Source organism: Drosophila virilis, chromosome 3 (assembly GCF_030788295.1).
Source record: "Drosophila virilis strain 15010-1051.87 chromosome 3, Dvir_AGI_RSII-ME, whole genome shotgun sequence".
NCBI lineage: Eukaryota > Metazoa > Arthropoda > Insecta > Diptera > Drosophilidae > Drosophila > Drosophila virilis.
In genome coordinates this window covers 17,595,731-17,619,818 of record NC_091545.1, presented here as the reverse complement: position 1 = coordinate 17,619,818, position 24,088 = coordinate 17,595,731, and the positions used below count along the sequence as shown (strand labels likewise).

At 40.1% G+C, this 24,088-nt stretch overlaps 2 protein-coding genes across 2 annotated transcripts in view; one reads left to right on the top strand and one right to left on the bottom strand.

Moving 5' to 3' along the window:
- Positions 1-24,088, bottom strand: part of Glut1 (Glucose transporter 1) — an 84,775-nt gene that overhangs the window by 30,515 nt on the left and 30,172 nt on the right. The window contains exon 3 of the mRNA XM_070208029.1: positions 14,643-14,758. The gene's annotated coding sequence lies outside the window, so the exon portion shown is untranslated. The remainder of the gene's footprint in view (positions 1-14,642; positions 14,759-24,088) is intronic.
- On the top strand, positions 15,604-19,100 carry LOC138911108 (uncharacterized). Its single transcript, XM_070208363.1, has 2 exons — positions 15,604-16,184; positions 16,260-19,100. The coding sequence occupies exon 2, from the start codon at positions 16,385-16,387 to the stop codon at positions 18,956-18,958; it is 2,574 nt and encodes an 857-aa protein (XP_070064464.1). The 5' UTR covers positions 15,604-16,184; positions 16,260-16,384; the 3' UTR covers positions 18,959-19,100.

The window sequence follows — 24,088 nt, the reverse complement described above, 5'->3', positions numbered from 1 at the left end:
GCTGGCAGGAGGCTGGCAGGAGGCAGTTGGTAGCCAGTCAGGCAGCCATTACGAGCACATGCACACACGTAGGCACACCTCAACGCCCCAATGTGTCGAATGTTACGCCAAGGAGTAACTTTGACATTTAGCATTCAAGGCTTATGAGTGCCACAAACACTGGGCTTGGAGCCTGGGGATCTGCACATAACAGAAAAGGGTAGCGGAGGTGGGACGAAGAGGCTGACACGAAGGCTGCAAGCCGCCTGGGCAATTGCCTTATGGTTATTTTCATAGCCCTGGCCTGGCCACAAACTGCGAGCCAAGTGTGACATGTGCTGCAGCAAAAAAGAGAAAAAAATAATAAAAAAAAAACAAAAAAAAAAAAAAAACCAACGGACGACAACCTGCAAACAGTTTGGATTTTTACTCGGTAGTGACATCCTCGCTTATGGGCCTGCCAACAGAGCTGCCAGCGTGAGCGTTAACTAGCAGCCATTGGGAAATGAAATATGGTAGCTTGTGTCATGATTCACATAGATTGTGTAATGGGATTAATTTGAAGAAATATAACAAATATATATATAAAGTAATTCAGTAGAATTCAAGGAATTGTACAAAATGAGTGACTCTTCTAGTCTGCCCGACAGTGAAATGCCCTGTACACAGATTTGAGCTTCATTCCATAAATACAAGCTCAATGAAATGTTCAAAGTAAAACGTAAAAATGGTTCAGTAATAGGGGAACATATACTACATATAAAACGTGAATACAGTAATACAGTGCCATACGAGAATCTATAGACAGACAGTCTCGGCTGGATAGAATCAGCTGTTGTTACTGATTAAAAATATACGTGCCTAATGAGACCGGCGATAACTTGTTCTACCAGTTACAATCATATGAATATGCACACAACTTGACTATATGAGGTGTTTATTGATTGCTTTCGAGAAACTCTTGAGATTATGATTTGAACATATTCTCAAGTATGCCGCATGCGAGTTAAAACAATTTTCTATCTTTCGTAGATCCGACAAGTGTAATCAATGTGTTCATTGAATGCTTTTCAAATTTATTACCTTTCCATAGTACTTTTTTATTATTATTTGTCATGTCAATAACCATTTTAGTGTAGAATTTTACACTCACTCAGTTACCTGATAGTTTTCGGAAATGGCTTAGGACTACACTTTGTAATTTTAAGTCAATTGAATAGCAGAAAATAATCAAATTGATTACTTCATTTGTTGCATGTTCAGTCTTTTAAATAAATTCCAAAAATACACACACACACACACACAGAAATTCAATAAATTCTGATCAAGGATTCCGTGATGCACTGTGTTAAAATATTTTATATTTGTCACTTTTGTTGCAATTGCCCAAAAATAAATGCCTGAAAAGTGTGCAATTTTTACCTATTGACTGGCCTTTGGCAACTGTAAGCCAAAGAGTGTGACAAGAGTTGAGCATGCAAATCAACCGACAGTTTGACGTCATAATTATTCATATTGTTGGCCAAAAGACGATAAAGTGTGGTGGCAGATAGAAAATCCGTAGAGTGCAGAAGGCGATGAGTGGGGGCAGGCATAGACAAGTGCCGAGCACTTGCAGCAGTGTCATATTAATTTAGTCAAGTGGCCACTTAAATTTTACCACGACAACTGCAACAACAAGAACACGAAAACGATGATGACGAGACGATGGTTAAAAGAGCCAGCTGAAGGAGCAGAAGCCGGTGGACGTGCAAATGGCAGTAACTCCTTGTCTGTGTTTGTGCGATTTGCATAACTGCATGGATATTTAGTTGGCTTAAATGTCACCGACTTTTGCCAGCCACTGGCACAGGGTGCATGGCAAGTGGCACAGGGTGCCTCGCTGTAACCACCCACAACCGGGTCTAATGATTACAAATTGCCAGCGGCATTTTAATAACCGCGCGACCGCAAAACAATAAATAAAAATCACAGAATAAACAAAAGGCGCACAAAGGCAGCAAAATGAAAAAGCGGCGGGTTGACGCTGGCAAATCGGCTAAATGCGGCTTAAATGCATTGCCGCGATTAATATTAATTTCATGCAGTGTAGCGCACTGTTGGAGGCCGTCCAACCTGCCAACTTGCCATGTTGCATGCGAAACAACTAGTCAGCGCAGGGCTGCTGCGAATGCTGCTGATGAAGACGAAGTTGACGTTGCAGCTGCTGCTGCCACTTGCACAAGCCGGCGAGATGATGACGGTGACAATGGCGCACATCATGCGCATCATTAGCCAGCTCCAGAGCCAAGTCCCAGGCATCAGGTTATTTACCACCACAGGGGTCGGCGGGTGCAAAAGCGTCACTCACTCTGACAATGGCCCGCTGCATGCTGCATCAGCTCCAATGTTGCGTTGTCTGTTATTGCAGCCGCTGATTCAATTTGCAGCACCATTTTTGCCAGCTGCCGCAAAAACTGCAGCCGTATAGGCACTCAGCTATTTGTGTTATTTCACAATTCATTTCCATTTTGTATTTTCCCCATCATAGTTCAGTTACGAGTTCCGGGTGTTAATTGGCAACTACATAAACTGTAAACCTGAGCAGCGGCAACACAAATTGATAGACAAGGGATACCAAAACGCTGGCAACTTTACTAATTTGCGGCATTACGACTGAAATGCAAACAACAACAATTAAACCCACGGCATCAAGCAGGCACACACCCCCCACACACACACACTCACTCACTAATTAATACTCATATATTGGTAGAAATTTTCTCATTTTCACATTTGCATATTCGTATTCATTTGAATTTTCATCAACAGCGCTCGTTACCTTTTGATGAAAACTATCAAGTTCATGGAGGATAATTAACAAAAGCAGCGCCAACAACCTGAACCCCTCGACTCCAGCCACTCCACCCGCTCCGCACCAAACCAACCACGCAACGTTCATTTTTGTACATGTAGCCCAAAAATAGATATTTAATTTGACTTTTGGTGGCCAACGCAGGCGGCAGAGGCATTCACCCTCGTGTTGGGGTTCAGTTACACTCCGGCTTAAAGTTTTGATCCTGGTCTGGCTTTGCAGGTAAGGAAATATGATGGTTGGCTATAAATTAGGAATTTGGTTAATGTGGTGTTGGTTCTGGTGGGTCTTGAACTTTGAGCAGGGTTACCTCGACTGACGAGAAACCTGACTGATGTGTCTCAAATTGCGTGACAAGTGGCAAAGTTATCGAATGGAAATTTCCGAATTGTGTCTAACCACTTTTCATGAACAGCTCCAATGATACGTGTATCATTTAAATATATTAATTGCGAATTGCATATATTAAAAGCTAGTTGATTACTTTGTGTTAGATATAAATAGGTAGCTTCCATAATGTGTAAGCAAGGTTCATATCTCGTTACTTGAGGCTATACTACTCGTTATAGTTCGCAAATAATAAATATTCCTTATCCGAATATTATATTATATACGAATATAATTTCCATATCACATTTTAAGTATATTTCACAATGGAATTGATTCATTTTGCAAATAATTATAAATTATATACAGAACGAACTGCGTCAAGTTTAATACGCATCCAAATTAAGTGAATCACGACTGTAACATCGTTTGCTCCTTGCTTCAAAGCTCTTTTAATACCCTTCTTCAATTTAAAGCGATTTTCGATAGGCAAATTCCCATAAAAGAAACTGTTTGCAAGCAGCATGATTCATAGATTCACTTTATAACTCTCAGCGCTCAACCGCCTAGGAGCCCACTTGGTCGACAGCGAGATAGGAGTAATGCTTAGGCTAAAGGATCAACTTATCTGATCACTACGATAATTAGGGCTGCTTATACCACGCCCTTCGTTAGGAACTGCTTAACTATTTGCAACTGATTGCATATTACAAATGGGTTTAAAGCGAGTTATAGAGTAATGCATACGTACAAGGCGGACAGAAGATACAATTTTCATTGGCCTCGCAATATCTGAGCACATTCAAAGGTTATCAGCTGACAGGTCGTTGCTTACGCTTATATTGTTAACATAATAGCAGGCCTTTTAAAATAGCCCGTATGAGCATGAGTATGACGAGCTAAGTCATGTTTGACTTGTGAATGAAGTGTGTATTTGACTGCATATTTGGGCTGACTTAAGCTGAATACAGGGAATCTCCTGCAAGCGCCTATACTTGATTTGGTAGCTTTTTATTCTGGCTGCTGCATTCATTTCATAAATTCACATTTCTGAGCAGCATCAAATGATCAATTCATTTTATATGTTCACTGCTCGCGTTTTATGCATTTCCTGACGAACTTTTAGGGCTTGCCATAAAAAAACGTTTAATAAAGACAAGTGAAAAATAAAGGTAAAGGTAAAGTTGAACGTATTGCGATTGCTGCATAATAGATTTACGTATAAATTTTATGGAATTTGTTCAGTCGCGTGGAAGTGCCATAAAAATCATAAACAGCAAATTGCCAGTAACAATAAATGCAGCAAATATAGCAAAAAAAAAAAACAAAAAATTCAATAAATACAATAAAAAATAAATAAAAGTGAATAAACGGCGCCATCAGCAGCAACAACAACAACAGATAATAATAAATAACAAAATAATCACAATAAATAAATTGAGAGTCATGAATGAAAAACAAAAAACAAAAAAAATGTAAAATGTTTATTGAGAGGTAAGCAGCATCATTTGTTGTTATTGTTGTTGCTTGAGTTTTTGTTATTTGCATTTTTCACTTTTTTTAATACCCTGCAAATGGGTAAAAAGGGTATACTGTATTTGTTCAAATGTATGTAACAGCCAGAACAAAACAGAAAGTGTATATGAAATATTCTATCTACCGGTGAAAATTTCGTCAAGATTAGTAAAGCAAATCAGAAGTTATTTAGGAAACGTGTGCGGCGAAAATTGCAAGAATTTCAATTTCTACTCCTCTTTTAAATGTATTTTTTAATATTGCTAAAGCAATCGAGCTTGTAGCGCGGGCTGTATTCGGTTTTGTATATAAGTGGGTCCAGGGTATTGCCTAGTCGGTAACTCCCGAGTAAAGCCGCATACTTGTTTTTTTTTTGTTTTGCAATTCGTCGTACGTATTAATTGAGTTGAGGTTGTTGCATGTCACACTTGCATGCGCCGCATGTTTATTTTATTTTGTTTAAAGTTAATTTTAAATCGAATTGTTTTAAGCAACGAACTGCGCAAACTGCGTCGAACTCAACATCGAAAAGAACGGCAAAAACTTGTTGCAATTTTCGCTTTATTGCTTTATCATGTCATGTACAGTTATTTTTTTTTTTTTTTTTGCTCTTTATGTCTTGGGCAATGTACCTTGACAGGGAGCAGAAGTGTGGGAGAAGGGGTAAGTGAGGGAAAGGTAAAGCGAGAGCAGCTACAGCCGAAGCAGGGAGAAAAAGAAGTGGAATGAAAAAAGATTAATGTTATCGAAATATAAAAACCAACCTTGCATGAATTTATATTAATTTATGTTTTTAAAACAAAAGCAACAAAAGCAAACGAAATGATTGAGATAAAAAAAACCACTGCGTTAATTTTGTATTGATTTAAATGAGTTGTATGCGACTGCGAATACTGCGTAAAGGGGGCACAAAACACACGCACGTTCTTAATTATAGTTTATAGCACACTCGAGACCCGAAATTGGCGCTGTTAAAGCTTTTAGACACGTTGATAACAACTAACATAAAACAATACACTACAAGCGGCTTTCGACCGAGAAATCAAACAGCCAACTCACAACCAAGTTTTACTTTTTTTTTTTTTTTACGCGACGGAGACACGCGGTACACGACAACCGACTAAAGCGAAGTTCACGATCGGACTGGGACGGCGACATTATCGAAACAGCAGACGCTGAACGTCAGTGTGTAAGATCAACGGCGAAAAGAGAACGCGTGAGTGACAGGGAGAACGAGAGAGACAGAGAGAGTAAGATGTGAGAAAGTACGCAAACACCAGCGTGGCTGGTGCATCGGTGAATAACGACAAAAAAAAAAAACCTGCTGGACCGGAGCTGTTGTTGTTCATCTTGGAATAGGTACCGTACGAAAATCAAGAAACAAAACAGAAATGAAAATAGAAGCAAATGAACGAAAGCCGAGGCTAATCGACAAATAAAATTAACAATAATTGCACACGAATAAGTAAATCACAAATATACAAATTTAAGTGAAAATATAAGTAATGCAATATGGGTATATTATAAGTAATTATCTACAACAATGTTAACATTGAAATCTATAGCGGTCATGCGTTCTGAATATTTCCAGTGGGCGCTATTTATTGGAATTTAATTGTAACAGGTAGAAACGTGAAGTATGCCACAGCTATGCTTACTGATTGATTATTGAGAAAACCTGTTCTAATAGAATTTCCGACAAAATCTCTAAAAATAAACCCATTTACATTCAGTTACAATCACGTTTAAGGCTATCGTGCGAGTTATCTAAACGATTTGTTTCATCATGCTGCTTTGGCCAAAGTTATGTCAATACATTATTTATCTTTATGACTATATAACTATGTGGGACAGCCTTTCCAAATGTCACTGCCTCGCAAGGCCAAGGCTATAAAATACAACTTTAGTTCAGTTTCATATTGGAAACCAAAAAGTTTCAATGGAGCACAAGTACCCAAAACGTCAGCTTTTGACTTTCACAGCTGAACGAATAAAATTTGAATGCCGAAAACAGCGTAGAGTGTTGAGAGCTGAATAGCTGGTAGCTGGTAGCTGAATAGCTGAATGCTAAGGTGTTGAGTGCTTTTTTGCTGACTTAGCTCGAATTTGGAGTTACTTAATGCTAATGGGAAGTGGGCGGGGCTGGCCGACAAGCTACTTAATGTAATCGCATTTGTATTTAAAGATATAAACAAACACATTTGTATATGTATATATATGTATATAGGAACAATTAGAGGGCCGCAGCGCAAATGGGCCAGGCGTGCAGCCCGTTATCAGACACGACAGCTGCAACAACAATTAACAGCGGTAGCGAAATTAACAGCAACTGCTCGAGGTGGATGAGCAGATTGTTGAGGCGGCTTAGTGCCTGTTGAGCGTGTTGCGGCAATTAGTTGAGTGATTCGAGTGGCGAATGCGGTGGTTGGTGCTGAGGTGGTGCTCATTGATAATGCGAGCGTCGTTTATGGATTGCAGCAAATAAGTAATTAGGTGTGTGGCTACGGACTGCTGCTGTGGATGCCACAGATGGGAATTTGCATTGGCAGCTGACTTTGAATAGCTTTTAGTCCATTGCCCATTAATCTTGCTTCGAAATGAAGGCAGGCAAAGCTGAAGCTCAACAGATTTGTTGGCGCGTGCAGCGCCTTTAAGTATGCAGCAAACGCAGCGATTTACCCAACTTTGCATACGTGTGCGATTATGTGTATGTCTGCGTGTGAGTGTGTGTGTCTGTGCGTGTCCGTGTGTGTGTGTAAGTGTGCGCTTTTGCAATTATTTATGTTGTTCATTTGTTTAACGGCGGCAACCAGGCAGCTTCAACAAAAGCGAGCAATAAAAGCGACGTCGCCGCTGGTGACGTGAGCAAGGACGACAAGGACATGTGGATGTAGATGTGGACGTGGTGGACGTGGCCAGAAGGAACGATATCATTTACATGCCATGCAGGCGCACAGGCCACAGCCACAATGACGCCCACATGGCCGCATACTACAATGGCCAACAGGACACAACGCCCAGCGAACGCCCGCACGAACGAGCGTCGAGTCCTTCCACGGCCAAACACGAGATGTAAAGTTTAACACATAAACTCAAGACAATTTGTGCGCGTATGTGTGAGGAATAAGGCAAAAGGCAAATAATTTACAAGTTTTGAAAAGAAAAGCCAGTCAGCGAGCGAGTAAGCGAGAGCGAGAAGGTGAGCGACACAGACCGAGCAAATAGTGAAAAGAAAAAACGAGTCGAACAGACACACAGAGAGGGAGAGAGAGAGAGAGAGAGAGAGAGTGAGAGAGCGGGAGTGAGAAAGAGGGAGTGAGAGCAAAACTGTACAAATATAAAGAGCGGTCCCTGTTCTTTGTCTTGTTGGGTCGTTGTTGGCGTAGGCCGATGCCTGCATAGCGTAGCCTGCCAAGTGTATTAAACAACACCGCATACACGCACAGCCCACACACACAAACACACACACACACACACGCACTTATATATGTTCTCACACATACAGCTTAAAATGTGTAACAGCAAAGTGTAAAAATAAATAATTTAAAGTGTGTGTAAGGACACGCTGCAAACGGTCGCCGTCGCCTTCGTCGTCGTCGTCGCCGCCATAAAGCGCCAAAGGAGTCGACAGCGAAGGCGGCGTAAATAGTACAAGTCGCACACACACACACACACACTGACACATACACACATGTACGTTCTTATGACCAACGCCAGTGTGTGCGTAATATGTTTTCCATTTTTTTTTTTTTTTTTGCTGCGTTCAGTAAACTTTTGCGCTCAATACCGCAGAAACGGCAGCAGAAACGGCAGCAGCAACTACAACAACAAGCGGCAGATGCAGGTTGCCCTTTGAAAGTATTTCCCGCAATGCAAAGAACAACAACAACTACAGCAACAACAAAAAATGCCAAAAAGACCAGAAAGAGAGAAAACTTATTATTATGTTGTCAGTAAAGCAAAAAAGGATACTCCAGCAGCACCGAGACTTTAATGTCCCTTAGCATCGCATGGAAACAAAGGTTATGTGATCAATACAAAATGCTTGTACACAATTTGCCATATCCTTGACTCTGCCATAGAATCTAAACAGCTTAATAGCTACAAGAAATAAATATATTTTATTAATATGCAATGATATTTTAACCAAAATTGTTCTCAGTGTTTGACGTAAGTGCTGCATTTGCTCTTATGAGCATTTCTTTGGGCTTTTAAGCTGTACAAGTCTGTTAAATCTGAAATGTTTTTTGAAAGGGTATCGAAACAGCAGCAGAAAAAACAAAAGCCCACAAAAAAAGAGCCAAATAGAGAGAGATAAGAGTGTGTTTGTATCGGCTTTTGGCATCTTAGGAATTTGCATATCCATAAAGCAAAGTACCAAAGAATGTGAAAATTGTTGCTAAATGAAAAAGAAAGAAAAAGCTACAATTGGAATAGCTTAGGCTGTAAGTTCCAGAACTCGTTTAAAACTTTTTGCAGAAACTTATATATATATATATAAATAAAAGTTGATTTCATGAGGCAAAAATGTGTACATTGAAGTAAATATTGTCTATTGCCAAATTTAATCTTTTCAGCTGATTTAAACGTTAAATATACTGTGCAGTCTTTAGCATCTGAATGCAACGTTGCTGCTTGTTGAATTTAAGAATTGTTCAACGTGATTTTCGTAAGCAGCTTAAACAATCTGAAGAACTATTTATTACTTTCATTCTGACAATCAATCCTCTTTTGAATTTTCTTCTTTATTTTAATGCTTGGACCTTCATTGCCCACATTGCCTCCATTGGCAGCGCCCCCAACTGCGCTCACCAACGGATGTCATAATTCATATAAAAGAAAATTCACCGACAATATTGGTGCGTTGGCTTCCTTTCATTTCGTTTCGTTTCGTGTCCTTTCCTTTCATTTTGCTCTTTCCACTTTCCACTTGGCCACGCGAAAAGGTGCGGCAAGTGCAGCACATTTTTCATCATTTACCAATCTTCCATTTACTGTTTATCAATATGGTGACCATCATCAATTCACATTTCCACTCCCGCACTGGTCCCATTAAGGGTAGAGTTTTCGCATTTTTTTGCAGTACTGACAATATCATAAATGTTTTCTTTTATGCTATTTTTATTTTTTATTTTTCGTGAATTTCTTGTATATTTACTTTTGTTGTGTGCAAATATTTATTTAATTATTGTGTCACACGAAACAAAGGCGACATAAATATGCAGTGGAATATCTTGCCCCTGGCCAAAGACCAGCAGCGGAGCAGCGACAACGGGGAATGCAAATAAAAACAATAAGTTACTTAATTAAATTTTGTACATGCCACTGAGCGCTGCCACAGAAGGCGCTGGACACACTTTCGTGCCCCATCATCCCTCCCTTTGGCCGGCCGGACTTTGTCTCGAGGTAATTATTATTGAATTGTCTGCGTATAATTTCAATTATGAAAACCAAATAGTTCAATTATATCGGCGTCCTTGCGATTTTCATTAACTGTTAAGAAAAACAATATGGTCAGAGAAATTCTGCACACTTCACGAGCGACTCAATTATAAAGGGATTTGGTGAAGGCGTTGTAATCAGGCACGCAAAACAGAAATTAATATATCATTTTAATTCTGCAAAACACACACACACACACACACACACACACACACAAACCGAAACACACACGCTGATAGCAGTAAAATGCAACTGGAACCCGCATAAAGTTGAAATCCAAACTAATCAAATCAAATTTCAATTATTGCGCTGGGGCCAGTGGCATGGGGGCGTAGGGGCGTGGCAATCAGCTAGGGCCTCAGGTGGTAACGTGCAAATGCATTGTGGCCCTATTGGCCCGGCCCGGCCCGGCCCGGTTCGGCCCGTTGCCCCTCGATTGCAGTACATTGCCATTTCGCTTGATTACATGCATTTTATATGCGCCCGCCCGAAAGTAGGCTACACTTTTCAATCACAATCAAATTTTATGCCTCACACACAACCACACACAGGTGAGTATGTATATGTGTGTGCTTTGCCCGTAGAAGCTCACAATCAGATTCATTTACATTTCCGCCGCCCAACAGCACAGCCATAACAACTAGCAACTCGATTTTCATTGTTTTGGAGGTTTAGCAGATTGTGAGTGTACTCTGAAATGGAATTTAAGATAGCTATGCTATAAAATTGAAAGCCGAAACATTGTTAACTGTGGGCGTAAAATCGAACCAAACTGTTTTAAGGGGCCTTATGAAAATAATGAGACTCATTCTAAACGAATTTTCAATACATAATTTTCGATTTTCAAGCACACTCGTAAGTAGTCATCGAGCAGATATTATTAGATTGAACCATTTTTTTAAATTTAATTTTGTGTATATAGCTCTTTAGAGAAGAGGACAGGCTAAACAACAAGACTGTTGCTACAGTAAATTCTCGATGATGAGCCAAAATATATTTGACATTTAATACTATTACAATATTATTAACTAAAATTAGGGTTTGCTTTGTCCTACACCCAACTCTGGCAAGACAAAGCTGTAATATGTTTTTAATTAAAATTGACATCAAATAAAATACAAATTGTTGTGGGTGGCCAGTAAGGGAATTCATTTGCTCTATGCTACATTGTGTAAGGAAGAAACGACTAAACTTGCAACCAATTGACAGTTTTCTAACCAAACTTGTCAGCTCTGTTCTGACATTGAATTGCATGCCAGCCAAAGTACATGTGATTTCTGTGTGTACAGCATGTCGTATACGTAACGTACTAAGTAACTATTTCAATGCACCTGCGCCGCAGCGGCCGTCGATTGAGCAACATTATGAAGGAGCGACGAGCGGCATGCGACTCATTCTCATTTACATAACAGCCAAACAACGGAGTGGGTGTGTGTGTGTAGTCAATTCGGCGTTAAGAAGCGTTAAATGTAACAAGCTAGTCGGGAAGCAAGACCTGGCGGGGTTAAGGAGCAGACAGGCTGGCAGACAGGTAGGAAAAGCTGGTAAGAAGTCATTCTGCCAACTACCACAAGCAACTACAATAAAAACTAAATTTAAAATTGGCAGCGCGCACACTGAAGCACACACACACACACACACACAGACAGACACACACACACACCCGGACACACAGGCTTAGCAGCAATTTCACTTGTTATTCGCTTGAGTTTCATTTCGTCGGTGGCGTATAATTTACATTTTGCTTCGGTTCATGGGGTGCCATAATCATAAATTGACAAGTTGAAATTTGCACATGACTGTGGCGAGCTGCCTCGTGCCAGCGGCTGTATCTGCATTTTTAATGCATTTTCCGGGCCAGCGCCACCCCTTCGAGCTGTCCATTAAAGTGTAAAGTGTTTCAGTTGCTGCTTGCAAATTTTTGACATGTTTTTTTAAGTAAACATTTTTATGTTATTTTTATTTGCATTTTTTTTTTTTTTGTGCCCCTTCTTTTCTTCTCTTTACTGGTTTGGTGAAGGCAACAAAACACAAATTGGCGCGGCTTGTTAACATGATTGCCGAAATATATGCTGCATAATGGAAGTTCATCGGGAAAAACAGAACAGAACAGAACGGCAAGTCGATCGAAAAGTTTACAAACATTTTTGCATTTTGGCTGCAAGTTTCATTTTCCGGCAGCTCTGGCAAAGTTAATTGAATGGCATGTACTTCATTTGGACGAAACTTTGGCACAATTAGCACAGCTACCATATATTCAGCTTGTTCTATATACTATGAACCCATCGGATTTCGGTTAACCAGGCCCAGCAGTGCGAGTGTCTGCTAATGAACCAAAAGGCGCAACGTGTTCTGCTCCACAATAAAAATGCAAATATTTAAACAAGTGCCGTACCGAACATGACAAAAAGAGATTCACACAACTAGCTGGAGTTTGCGGGGGCAGGCTTAAATAAAAACCGCAAAACACAAACAGAATATACGACCGTATCTGTAGCTGTGTATTAGTGTGAAAATTAACACGCAATTTCAAACTGGCCGAAAAGCGAAAAAAACAATCCAAATAAAGAAAAACGAGTTAAATTTGCGACGCTTAAAGCTGAAAATCAAAGAGGCCAAAGACAAACAACAACAACGACACACAAAACGATCGATAAAAAACCAAAACGTTGCGATAACAGAAATAGGCAGCTACTTGGACTCAGACTTAGACTCAGCCTTAGCCTGAGCTAAACTGGACTCATCTCATCTCGTCTCGTCTCGTCTGGTCTGGTCTTGTCTTGCCTTGGCTGAAGTCGCATTGACTTGACTTGGGGCTTGTCATTGGCTGGCACACTTTAAAGCATTAGTTGGACATTTTTATGGGCATGGTATTAGTCGCTTAAGACGTTCAAGCCAAAAGGATAACAACAACGCGCCGCGCAGCCTGACAACGGACAACAGACAGCAGACGGCAGCGGGCATATAAAAGCAAAGAGGCTAAGTGACAACTAAACTTAATGGCACTTCAACAGCAACATGGGAAGCAATGGACGCACAAGAGCACAGCCAGACCGGAGCAGACCAGACAGGGCAATAACAACAACAACCACAACACGAAGAGCAACAACAACGAGCTGAACTGGCTATATCTCCAGCTGTAGGTGCGGTGCAAAACTCAACGGACATTAGCCTCATTGAATTGAATGACAAAACAAACGACGAGCGGAAAGGCAGCGCAATGGCAATGGCAAAGGCGAAAGGCAAAGACGATGACAACCACAACAACAACAACCACAACAACAATAACAACAACAACAGCAACAGCAACAACGAAAGACGACAATGTTGTGGATAAGGATAAGCAACTACGACAACAACAGCAATAAGCTTGTACAACAACAGAGCTCAGAGCCCTGACCAATGCGGAACGGCAACAGCGACGAAAATTTTGTATCTAGACAGCATTAAGATAAAGCTAGCAAATGCATACATAAACAACGTACAGCTAAAGTTTACTTCACGAACTTCTAATACACTAACAAACTTAATGAAGGACAAAGAAGAAGAAGAGAATGGATCCTTGAACAATATGCACATTGAAACACATTGCGTATACGTAACAATTTTATGAATTTATCCAAAGCCAAGGCTCTGTGAACCCAGACGTAAGTTCGAGTCTTGGTTTGTCAAATTTCCTTCAGTTCTTAATGGACACTAAATATTTACATATTATGCTTAGTTAAATAAAAAAAAAAAGGAAGTTTTTGAAAAAAATACTATCCAACTAATCTGTTGAAGAGTTCGGTTTATGGTTAGCAAAAAATGCAAAGTCTGGGCTGATTTGCAGCCTACTTCAAAGGACTCCTGTCCGAATTGCTTGTGTTCTGTGTAGCAAGATATAGAGTTCAATTTTCAATATACTCGCATAACCATTTGCATAATCATGAACATTTTGGGTTGCAAACCTAATGGCTAAGCCGATGATGCCAACGACAAACAGTGCGAAACGAAATAGCAATAGCCACGAGGCGCTGGAGAAAGAGATGGCCGTAGGTTGACCCAAAATAATGGACACCAATCTTCGCTTTACAGCCCCCAACCGCGCGTCCTTCTCTGAAATGGCCATACAAATGTGTGAAAATAGTGGACAATATGTGTGGCAATGCGCGTTCTTGTCTCCCATTTGTATGTATGCGTGTATGCTTGTTTGTGCGAATGTGTGTGTGTGTGTGTCAGTGGCTTTGTGAAGGTGCTGTTAACGCCATTTTTTCGTTGGCCTCGATGCTATTTTGCTGTCCATTGTTGTTGTACAATTTCCGCATCCGGCGCGTAAATGCTGCCGCCAGCCAAGCAGCGCGTATTGGTTTATGCATGAGGATTCTGCCACGCCCCAGAGTCGAACACTTCATTTGTCAGGCTCTGGCTCAGCGGGAGAGAGATCCTGGCATGCATTTAAATGAAATGCCCAGCGATTTGAGGCTACAACTGCGAAACTAAAGAACTAAAGACCTAAAGAACAGAAACTCTTTCAAAATGCACTTACCAAAACTGCATCAATTATTCAACAGCCCATGGCCGGGCCTGGCCTGGTCAGGGATTGAGCCAAGTCGCCAAGTCGCAACGAGTTGAGCAGTTGAGCGCTTCGAGTTTGATGCATGCCTGCAAAGTACACAAAGGCAAAAGAAGGGGGCTGGTTAGTAAAGTGAGCGAGAGCCAGAGATATGCGGCATAAATATTAAATGCAAAATAGCGAAAGAGCTGAGAAATCTTCAGCTGGCAGCTGTTGCAGTTGCGGCTTTAGCTGCCCAAAAAGAACAAAAAAAAAGAAAAGGGAATAAAAAAGAATTCAAAAGGATTCTGAAGCGCGAATTCTTAAAGTAGGTAAATTCACTGAAATTATGCGTCTTCCTTTTTTTTTTTTTTGGAAATAAATCAAATAAAATATGCGCGCGCGTTCGCGCTGAAAGCTGAGGCCAAGAAAAACGAATAACAACAGTCAGAAGAAAAGAGGTGGTTGGCAGCGTGGTTAGGGTTTTGCGGGTGTGGGCGGGTTGTAGTTGAAAAGTCCTTTGTGACCTGGTTTTTGGTCATAACAATATTGCCAACCGAAGCGTGCTGCAGTGCACACAATTACCGTGCCAACATTTGCTGGGCGATAGCGAATAGTGTGGGCGTGGCATTGTGCGAATGACGTCATTTCTGCACTCGCACTCGCAATCGCACAACTACGACGCCGAGGACGACAACGACAACGACAACGACAACGTGACCTGGCGACGGTCACTTGCTCTACAGTTTAAAGCCTGGCCATTGCATACTTACAGGCGCTGCCTATGGCTGACAAACAGACGCCTCTATATGTACTGTACATCTGTGTGTATGCAACTAACAAGGTTAATCAGCTGGCTGTCTGCTCATTTTAATTGGCTTTGAGCTGGCGCCTTAATTGAGTTATAAAAATATAATCAAAACATTATTAAAAAGACGACAAATCGAAAGAAAAAAGCCAACAGAACCTGCTAAAATATACAAATCACTAATATATGTACCACGACTATCAGAACGCCTCACAAACTCAGACTGTTATAACAAACAAGATATAAAAGTAGCACACAAACCGACGAATACATTACAAAAATTCTTCAACAAGATAAAGTCGAAAATCCCGATGATCGAAAAAAGCAACGTCGTTTACCAAATACCATGTGGCGGGGATAACAACAACAAGTGCAATAGTGTCTACATAGGTACAACAAAATCGAAGCTAAAAACAAGGATTAGTCAACATAAATCGGACTTCAAACTAAGACATCAAAATAATATACAGAAAACAGCACTTATGACCCATTGTATAAGAAGCAACCACACACCAAATTTTGATGAAACAACAATCTTACAACAAGAACAACACTATAACAAGCGACACACATTGGAAATGCTACACATAATTAACACACCAACCTACAAACGACTAAACTACAAGACAGACACAGAAAATTGCGCTCACTTGTACAGACACCTCTTAAACAGTCAAACAACCTCAGTAACAATCTCCACGTCAAAAAGCGCAGACGTGTAAAATAATGTATGTAAAATGTTCGAAATAATGTTTAATTTATTGTATTATAATTGTTAATTGTTTTTTGTATCTTGGTGTTAGTGCCCTGAAGACGGTTTGCCGATGTGCAACCGAAATATATCGGAAGAGAATTGAATAAAATTGTTTTTCATTGTTTGTTTTAACAAACACGGACCTCGAGCCAGCCAACAAATAAATATTGAAATATGGAAAGGTCGCCAGAGCCATCAATAAATATCAACGGAAGGCACGCCGTATGCACAGCAACCAACATGAGCTACGCAAAAATAAAAACTAAATACAAGGATTCGAAAAGAACAATTAATAAATTCCAACTAACACTGGTAAAATTAACTAAACTTAAATCTAGTTTAAAATTTTTGTTAAAATGTAGAAAATCAAATTTAATACCTAACTTCATCAAAAACTTGACACAGCATTTGACCATACTGACCACTGACAATAAAACCCACCCTGACATAACAAGAACATTGACTAGACACACACATTTTTACCATACCAAAATATTAAACTTACTTATAAAACACAAACACAACCTATTACAAGAACAAACAAAACATATGGAAAAAGCAAAAACAAACATAGAACAACTGATGACCACAGATGACGCAAAAGCGTTTTTTGAGAGCGAGAGAAATATAGAAAACAAAATAACAACAACACTCAAGAAAAGACAAGAAACGAAACACGATAAGTTACGAGATCAACGGAACCTAGCCTTAGCGGATAACAACACGCAAAGAGAGTGGTTTGTAAACAAAACAAAAATAGAATTCCCGCCAAACGTCGTAGCGTTACTCGCAAAAGGGCCGAAGTTCGCTCTCCCAATCAGCAAGAGAGATTTTCCTCTCTTGAAATACATCGCAGACGGTGAGGAGCTAGTGCAAACAATAAAAGAAAAGGAAACACAAGAGTCGGCGCGCACAAAATTCTCTTTGTTAGTCAAAGAGCATAAAACCAAGAACAACCAAAACAGTAGGGATCGAGCAATACTGGACACAGTGGAACAGACACGAAAATTACTGAAAGAAAATATAAATATTAAAATTCTATCGTCGGATAAGGGCAACAAAACCGTAGCAATGGATGAGGATGAATATAAAAATAAAATGACAAATATTTTAGACGACTTATGCGCGTATAGAACATTGAGACTGGATCCGACATCAAGACTACAGACAAAGAATAACACCTTCGTAGCACAATTATTCAAGATGGGTCTTATTTCAAAGGACGAAAGAAATAAGATGACTACAACAACAGCGGTACCTCCGAGGATATATGGACTACCAAAAATACACAAGGAAGGAACTCCACTGAGACCAATATGTTCTTCCATAGGATCTCCATCTTACGGGCTGTGCAAATATATAATACAAATATTAAAAAATCTGACAATGGACTCTAGGTACAACATCAAGAACGCGGTAGATTTTAAAGACAGAGTCAACAACTCCCAGATTAGAGAAGAGGAAACATTAGTATCTTTTGACGTAGTATCCTTATTTCCCAGCATACCAATAGAATTAGCACTTGACACAATAAGACAAAAATGGACCAAATTAGAAGAGCACACGAATATACCGAAACAACTATTTATGGACATAGTTAGATTTTGCATACAGGAAAACAGATATTTCAAATACGAAGACAAAAGATACACACAACTTAAGGGAATGCCAATGGGATCACCGGCTTCCCCAGTAATCGCAGATATATTAATGGAGGAACTGTTGGACAAGATTACAGATAAATTAAAAATAAAACCAAGACTCTTGACCAAATATGTAGATGACCTTTTTGCCATAACGAACAAAATAGACGTGGAAAATATTCTAAAAGAATTGAATTCCTTCCACAAACAGATAAAATTTACAATGGAATTAGAAAAGGACGGGAAATTACCATTTTTAGACTCTATTGTAAGCAGAATGGACAACACACTCAAAATAAAGTGGTATAGGAAACCCATAGCCTCCGGACGAATACTCAACTTCAATTCAAACCACCCAAAGAGTATGATAATCAATACAGCACTAGGCTGTATGAATAGAATGATGAAAATATCGGACACAATATACCACAAAGAAATTGAACATGAAATCAAAGAACTTTTGACCAAAAATGACTTCCCCCCAAATATAATCAAAACATTATTAAAAAGACGACAAATCGAAAGAAAAAAGCCAACAGAACCTGCTAAAATATACAAATCACTAATATATGTACCACGACTATCAGAACGCCTCACAAACTCAGACTGTTATAACAAACAAGATATAAAAGTAGCACACAAACCGACGAATACATTACAAAAATTCTTCAACAAGATAAAGTCGAAAATCCCGATGATCGAAAAAAGCAACGTCGTTTACCAAATACCATGTGGCGGGGATAACAACAACAAGTGCAATAGTGTCTACATAGGTACAACAAAATCGAAGCTAAAAACAAGGATTAGTCAACATAAATCGGACTTCAAACTAAGACATCAAAATAATATACAGAAAACAGCACTTATGACCCATTGTATAAGAAGCAACCACACACCAAATTTTGATGAAACAACAATCTTACAACAAGAACAACACTATAACAAGCGACACACATTGGAAATGCTACACATAATTAACACACCAACCTACAAACGACTAAACTACAAGACAGACACAGAAAATTGCGCTCACTTGTACAGACACCTCTTAAACAGTCAAACAACCTCAGTAACAATCTCCACGTCAAAAAGCGCAGACGTGTAAAATAATGTATGTAAAATGTTCGAAATAATGTTTAATTTATTGTATTATAATTGTTAATTGTTTTTTGTATCTTGGTGTTAGTGCCCTGAAGACGGTTTGCCGATGTGCAACCGAAATATATCGGAAGAGAATTGAATAAAATTGTTTTTCATTGTTTGTTTTAACAAACACGGACCTCGAGCCAGCCAACAAATAAATATTAAAAATGCGAAACTATTTTGCGAACAACGAAATTTAATACCAAAGCCCCTTGATGAGCTTTAAACTTAAGAGCTGCCGCCTCGTAAATGGTAAAATGGAATAGAAGATGAGGCGCAACGTGTTAAAAGGCTGCAAAAAGAGAAGCTACAAACAAGTTGAGGCAGATTAAATGTCGCTGAGAGAACATTTGCAAAAATAATTTAAAACAGAAATTCGAATTTTGTGTGTTACTTTTCGGCATAGCTTTCGTTAGCTTTATAGACTTGAAACTTTATTTTCGACCTAAAAAATAGACTTTATATTTCCCAATTACAGCGAGCTATGTTTTGTCTCGGTTCTTGTTTTAATATTAAAGTTTTTATGTAACCGTTATCGTAGAATTGGGCTCAATTTAATTTTTATTCAAAAAATAATCATTGGCGGCATTCCATCGCAAGGCCTCATGTTTAATAAAGTGTCCAACTTCCTTGCATTAATCGTTCCGGATCGTGCGTGACGATTATAAGAGGTCTACCGGGATGTTGTGTTCCCAGACTTCAATTTTTCGTATTAGCTACGCTTTTCTTAGCCATGCCTTAGTTTATATTCTTAGTTTCAATTTATGTTTGAGCTACGATTTCGAGTAGTTCTGTGATTATGTGGGAGTTGAGTATAAGAAATCTACTTTGTTTGCAGCTTTAACTTATTTATTGCATTATTGCTGCTAAAGCAAAAGTTATAAAATCTATTTCATTGCCCCTGATTTCTCAACACTTGCAGTGTTTGCTACACCTATATACAAAGAGTAAATGACCCGCTAAGAAATTTTTGCTTCCCTTTGGTATAATAAAATAACAAATCCTTTCAATATTTTCATCTACCTTTTTTCGCACCGTTTCCTCAGAGTGTATTGCGTTTTTTATTTAACTCTTTTTATAAAGTGCTGAGCAACAGAAATTAGAGAAGCAAATGCCAGCAGCAAAAATAAATAAGCGAACGTGTTGGTAGCGGTTTGAAGGGGGGGGTTAGTAGGTCGTGGGGCACGTTCGGGGCAGGTTGGATGCGATAGTTCAGAGTTCAGGCTGTTTGGGTCGCATCACGATAACGCTTTGTAAATACTTTTGCTGCACTTTGGCTGTTGTTGGTTTTTTAGTTTTTGTATTTTTTGTCGTTTCCTTTAGCTTGGCATGGCAAATTTTTATCTCCATTTGCGCGTTGCGCTTTTCTTTTTTTTTTTTTTTTTTTTTGGAGCTTAACTGGGGAAAAATCACGACCAGGAAAAACAGGACGAGAGCTGAACGGACGCTGCACTGGCGCTGGCTGCTGTTACTGCTGCTGCGCTTTTGTTTTTCGGCGTTAGGAAACGGCAAAAGGATATTATTAAGCGTGGATGTCAACGTTATCGTCCCAGAGTTGGACAAAAGCGAGCGTTAAGTGCACAGCGGCAGGACAGCAAATCGGACTAAGAGCGCAGCCTGGCAGTGAGCAGGGAGCATGGGTGCGAAGAATCCTGGCGCTGTTTGGAAAGCTCTTTGCCAAATTAAATATTAAAGCCGTGTGCACTTATGCAATTTTAATGCAATTTTGGCCAAGTAAACGAGCAGAAATGTTTGGCGGCATCAAATAAGAGAATTACACGGGCATACACCACGTATACTTAATTTCCATGTGAGTGTGCCTGTGTGTGAGTGTGTGTGTGTGTGTGTTTGTGTGTATTCGGCATCTCAAGTTCGACTGCGTCTGCGGTTTCGTGCGCATATAAAAAAGGATTAATACACTTAAAAGGGCTATGAACAGGCGGGCAAGCGGAGGGTTCTCAATTACATGGCCACGCTAAGCGCACATTTACGTGAAAGCCAAATGAAGCCGCAGCAGCAGCAACAGCAAAAGCAGCCAAACAGGCGCAACTACAACAGCAACAACAAGAGCAATAGGAGCAGCAGGAGTAGCAGGCTGGCCAATAAAGCGAAACCGCCTTAATTTAGAGGCAGGCCAAGTTTATGTCGCGCAATGGGCATGAAAAATTCAACAGCAGCTACGCTGACAACGTCGACAAACCCTTACTGTAAGGGGCGGTGTAAGTGGGTGGTCGGATTTGTGGCAGGAGTAGGTTGGCAGCAGCAGGAGTTGTTGCTGCTCCGTCGAAATGCCAAAATGTCACAGGCGGTGTTCGTGTTGCTGTTGTTGCTGCTGTTGCAACTTGAATCACATCCTTCCCGTACAACCAAACATGTGATTTTCGGTCAGACAGTGTACAAGCCGCATACAGGCGCACATCTGTGCATGTATTTATTATATGTATACACATATTCTAGTTATGCATATGTATGGGTTAGCTTGCACTTTGCTGCTGTCTTGGCATTTTACGTGTGCCCCTTTATGTATCCTGCAGTTGTACTCTTGTTGCAGTTGTTTTGTGTGTTTCTCGTTGTCGCGTTGTTCCGCTGAAACAAAGTCGCGTTCCCTGCTGATCCTGCCCATCCCTCCAGCCCCTGCTCTTTTTCCTTTTGGCTTTTTTGCGCTACACCACAGAAAACTACATTTTACTGCATGACAATTTATTGAGTTCTTTTTTGGGTGTCCCTGTCCTTACTCTCCGCTTCCGCTTGCCCGACCAACTGCTCATTTGCCGCTCCGTGTGGTTTTTGGCTCTGGCTTGTGGGTATGGATGGATTCTCCCCGCTTTTGTTTGCCACTCGTTTGTTCGTAGGTTCGCTTTGCTGGTTGTAAATTTTTATTGTTCGTCTTCTGCTATGGCAAAAACGCTGCACGACTTCTTGTTTTTTTTTTTTTTTGTTTTTCCAGCAGATAGTATGTATTTTATTTTCCATGCAAACTGTAAGTGCAAAGGGGTCGTCGGGGCTCGGGTAGCTCGTTTGTGGTGGAGATGCCCTAACTAACCTGTCGAGTAGTCAGCTTGAGCAGGGAGCAAAACTCATACAAAGTTGACTGCAACAAGCCAAAAATTGTTTTAAACCCAATGAAGCAGTTCAGCTTTCCGTTTATGGCAATCACCTGTTTACTGCAGCAACATTTCTCAAGCAGCTTGTGATATCTCAACTGCACAATTTGATTGTAAAAACCAAATAGTTCCTCTTAACGTAAAGATATTATGTTGTTCATACAAGCCTTCTGTAAATAGCTTTTAGTTATTTAAACTGTTTTTATTAACTAGACATCTATACTAGTATACGTGCTTATAAGTCTAGCATGTCTCTTATAGAATTTTACAACGTTCTAGTCAAAGCTATGTCTTACTTATGCCCAAGTACACAATTTTTCAGCCCATTTACGTTTCACGTATGAGCACAACTTCGACTCAGCCAGACAAATTACATGCTATCAGTAGCAACAACATCTTTCCCTGCCGACCATGTATTTTTATAAGCTTCGAATTTCGTATAAGCGGTTGCTTAACAAGTTTCTAATATGAAATGACTAAGGTTATATACGAAAGCATTTTATGAAAATTTTCTGTTTTATTTTTTCTTCGTAAAACATATAAAAATTTGTGTGGATTGCTTTAGTGAAATTGTGAATATTGTCAAGTCTAAATCTTATTGTCAAAATTAATTCATCAAATACTTTGTCTGATTTAAATATATTCAATATATATAAATTTCTTTAGAGCATTTATCGTTCGTTGCGTTTCTTGTAAATATTTTTATTTCAATGGCCTTTTTGTTTTTATTCACATTTATGTATATTTTGTTTTTGTTGTTTTTATTATTTGTTGTTTTATATGCAAAATTTAGTAAATAGCGCAGTTCCTTTTACTTACTTTAGTTTTATGCTTGTGCGCTTTTATTTGTAGCTGCCGCTGTTGGTTTTTACTGCTGCTGTGTGTATCTTTGTGGCCTGCTACACACACAAGTACACACACGCACATACACGCACATACACACGCAAATATGAATACTCACAGAGCACATCATGCGATTTATTTACATATTTCGTATGTTTTCATTGCATTGCCGCAGTTTGAGCGCAAATATTGCAAATATAAACACGCTCTCACACACACAAATCCAGACACAATCTGCTTAGCATGTGAAATTTACTTGAGATTTTGATTGTGCGAGCAGTTCGTGACATATTTATGAGGTGGCCACAACTCAACTGCGACTAAACTTCATTCATAACTCTGGTGCAGAAAAGGCAATCAAAGCCACAAAAATTGTATACGGCTCGACACCTGCATCACACACACACTCGCACAAACACACACATACACACACACACACACACACACACACAAATTGGGCCATGGCTGTCAGCTGTGGGCGCATAAAAAATGCAAACTGCACCAGCCCAACGCCACCTCACCACCCCTACCCCCAGTTCAACGAGCAGTGGGACAGCAGCTGACCAGGCGTTGACCAGGCACACATTAAATATGACCAACATGGCCGCCGTCTGTCGTCTGTCAGCTCTGACTTTATATCCGGGCGGGGCACAACTGTGTGAATTTACACACATTGCAATTTGCAGTTGTTGCTGCTTCTACAGCTGCTGCTCCTGCTCCTACTGCGGCTTATGCTGCTGTTGTGGCTGCGGTCATTTGGCGGTTAGCCGCTTTGTTCGCGTACCTGCGCAGGCACATCTTCGATTTCGTAGGCTCCACTTGCCCTTGAGCGTCGTCTCTGGACTATTAAAACAATAAAAAGCTGCATAAAACAAACTTTATTCCCATGCACGTTGTGTCCAGTGTTCAGTGTCCTGGCCGTTTGCTTGGTCGCAGCAACAAAACCAACAAGTGTTGTTGCCGTGCGGTGTCGGGGCTGCTGCTGCTGCTGCCCGTACACCTGGCTGCACTTGCGGACAACATGTGGTATGCGTTATATTTTATGTGGCGCTTGCCTTTAATATTTATGAAAAGTGTTGCCCGCTTTTCGGCGCTGGCCACGATGCTGCGGCATTACTTTCGCCTCATTTCGTGGCCATGGGCGT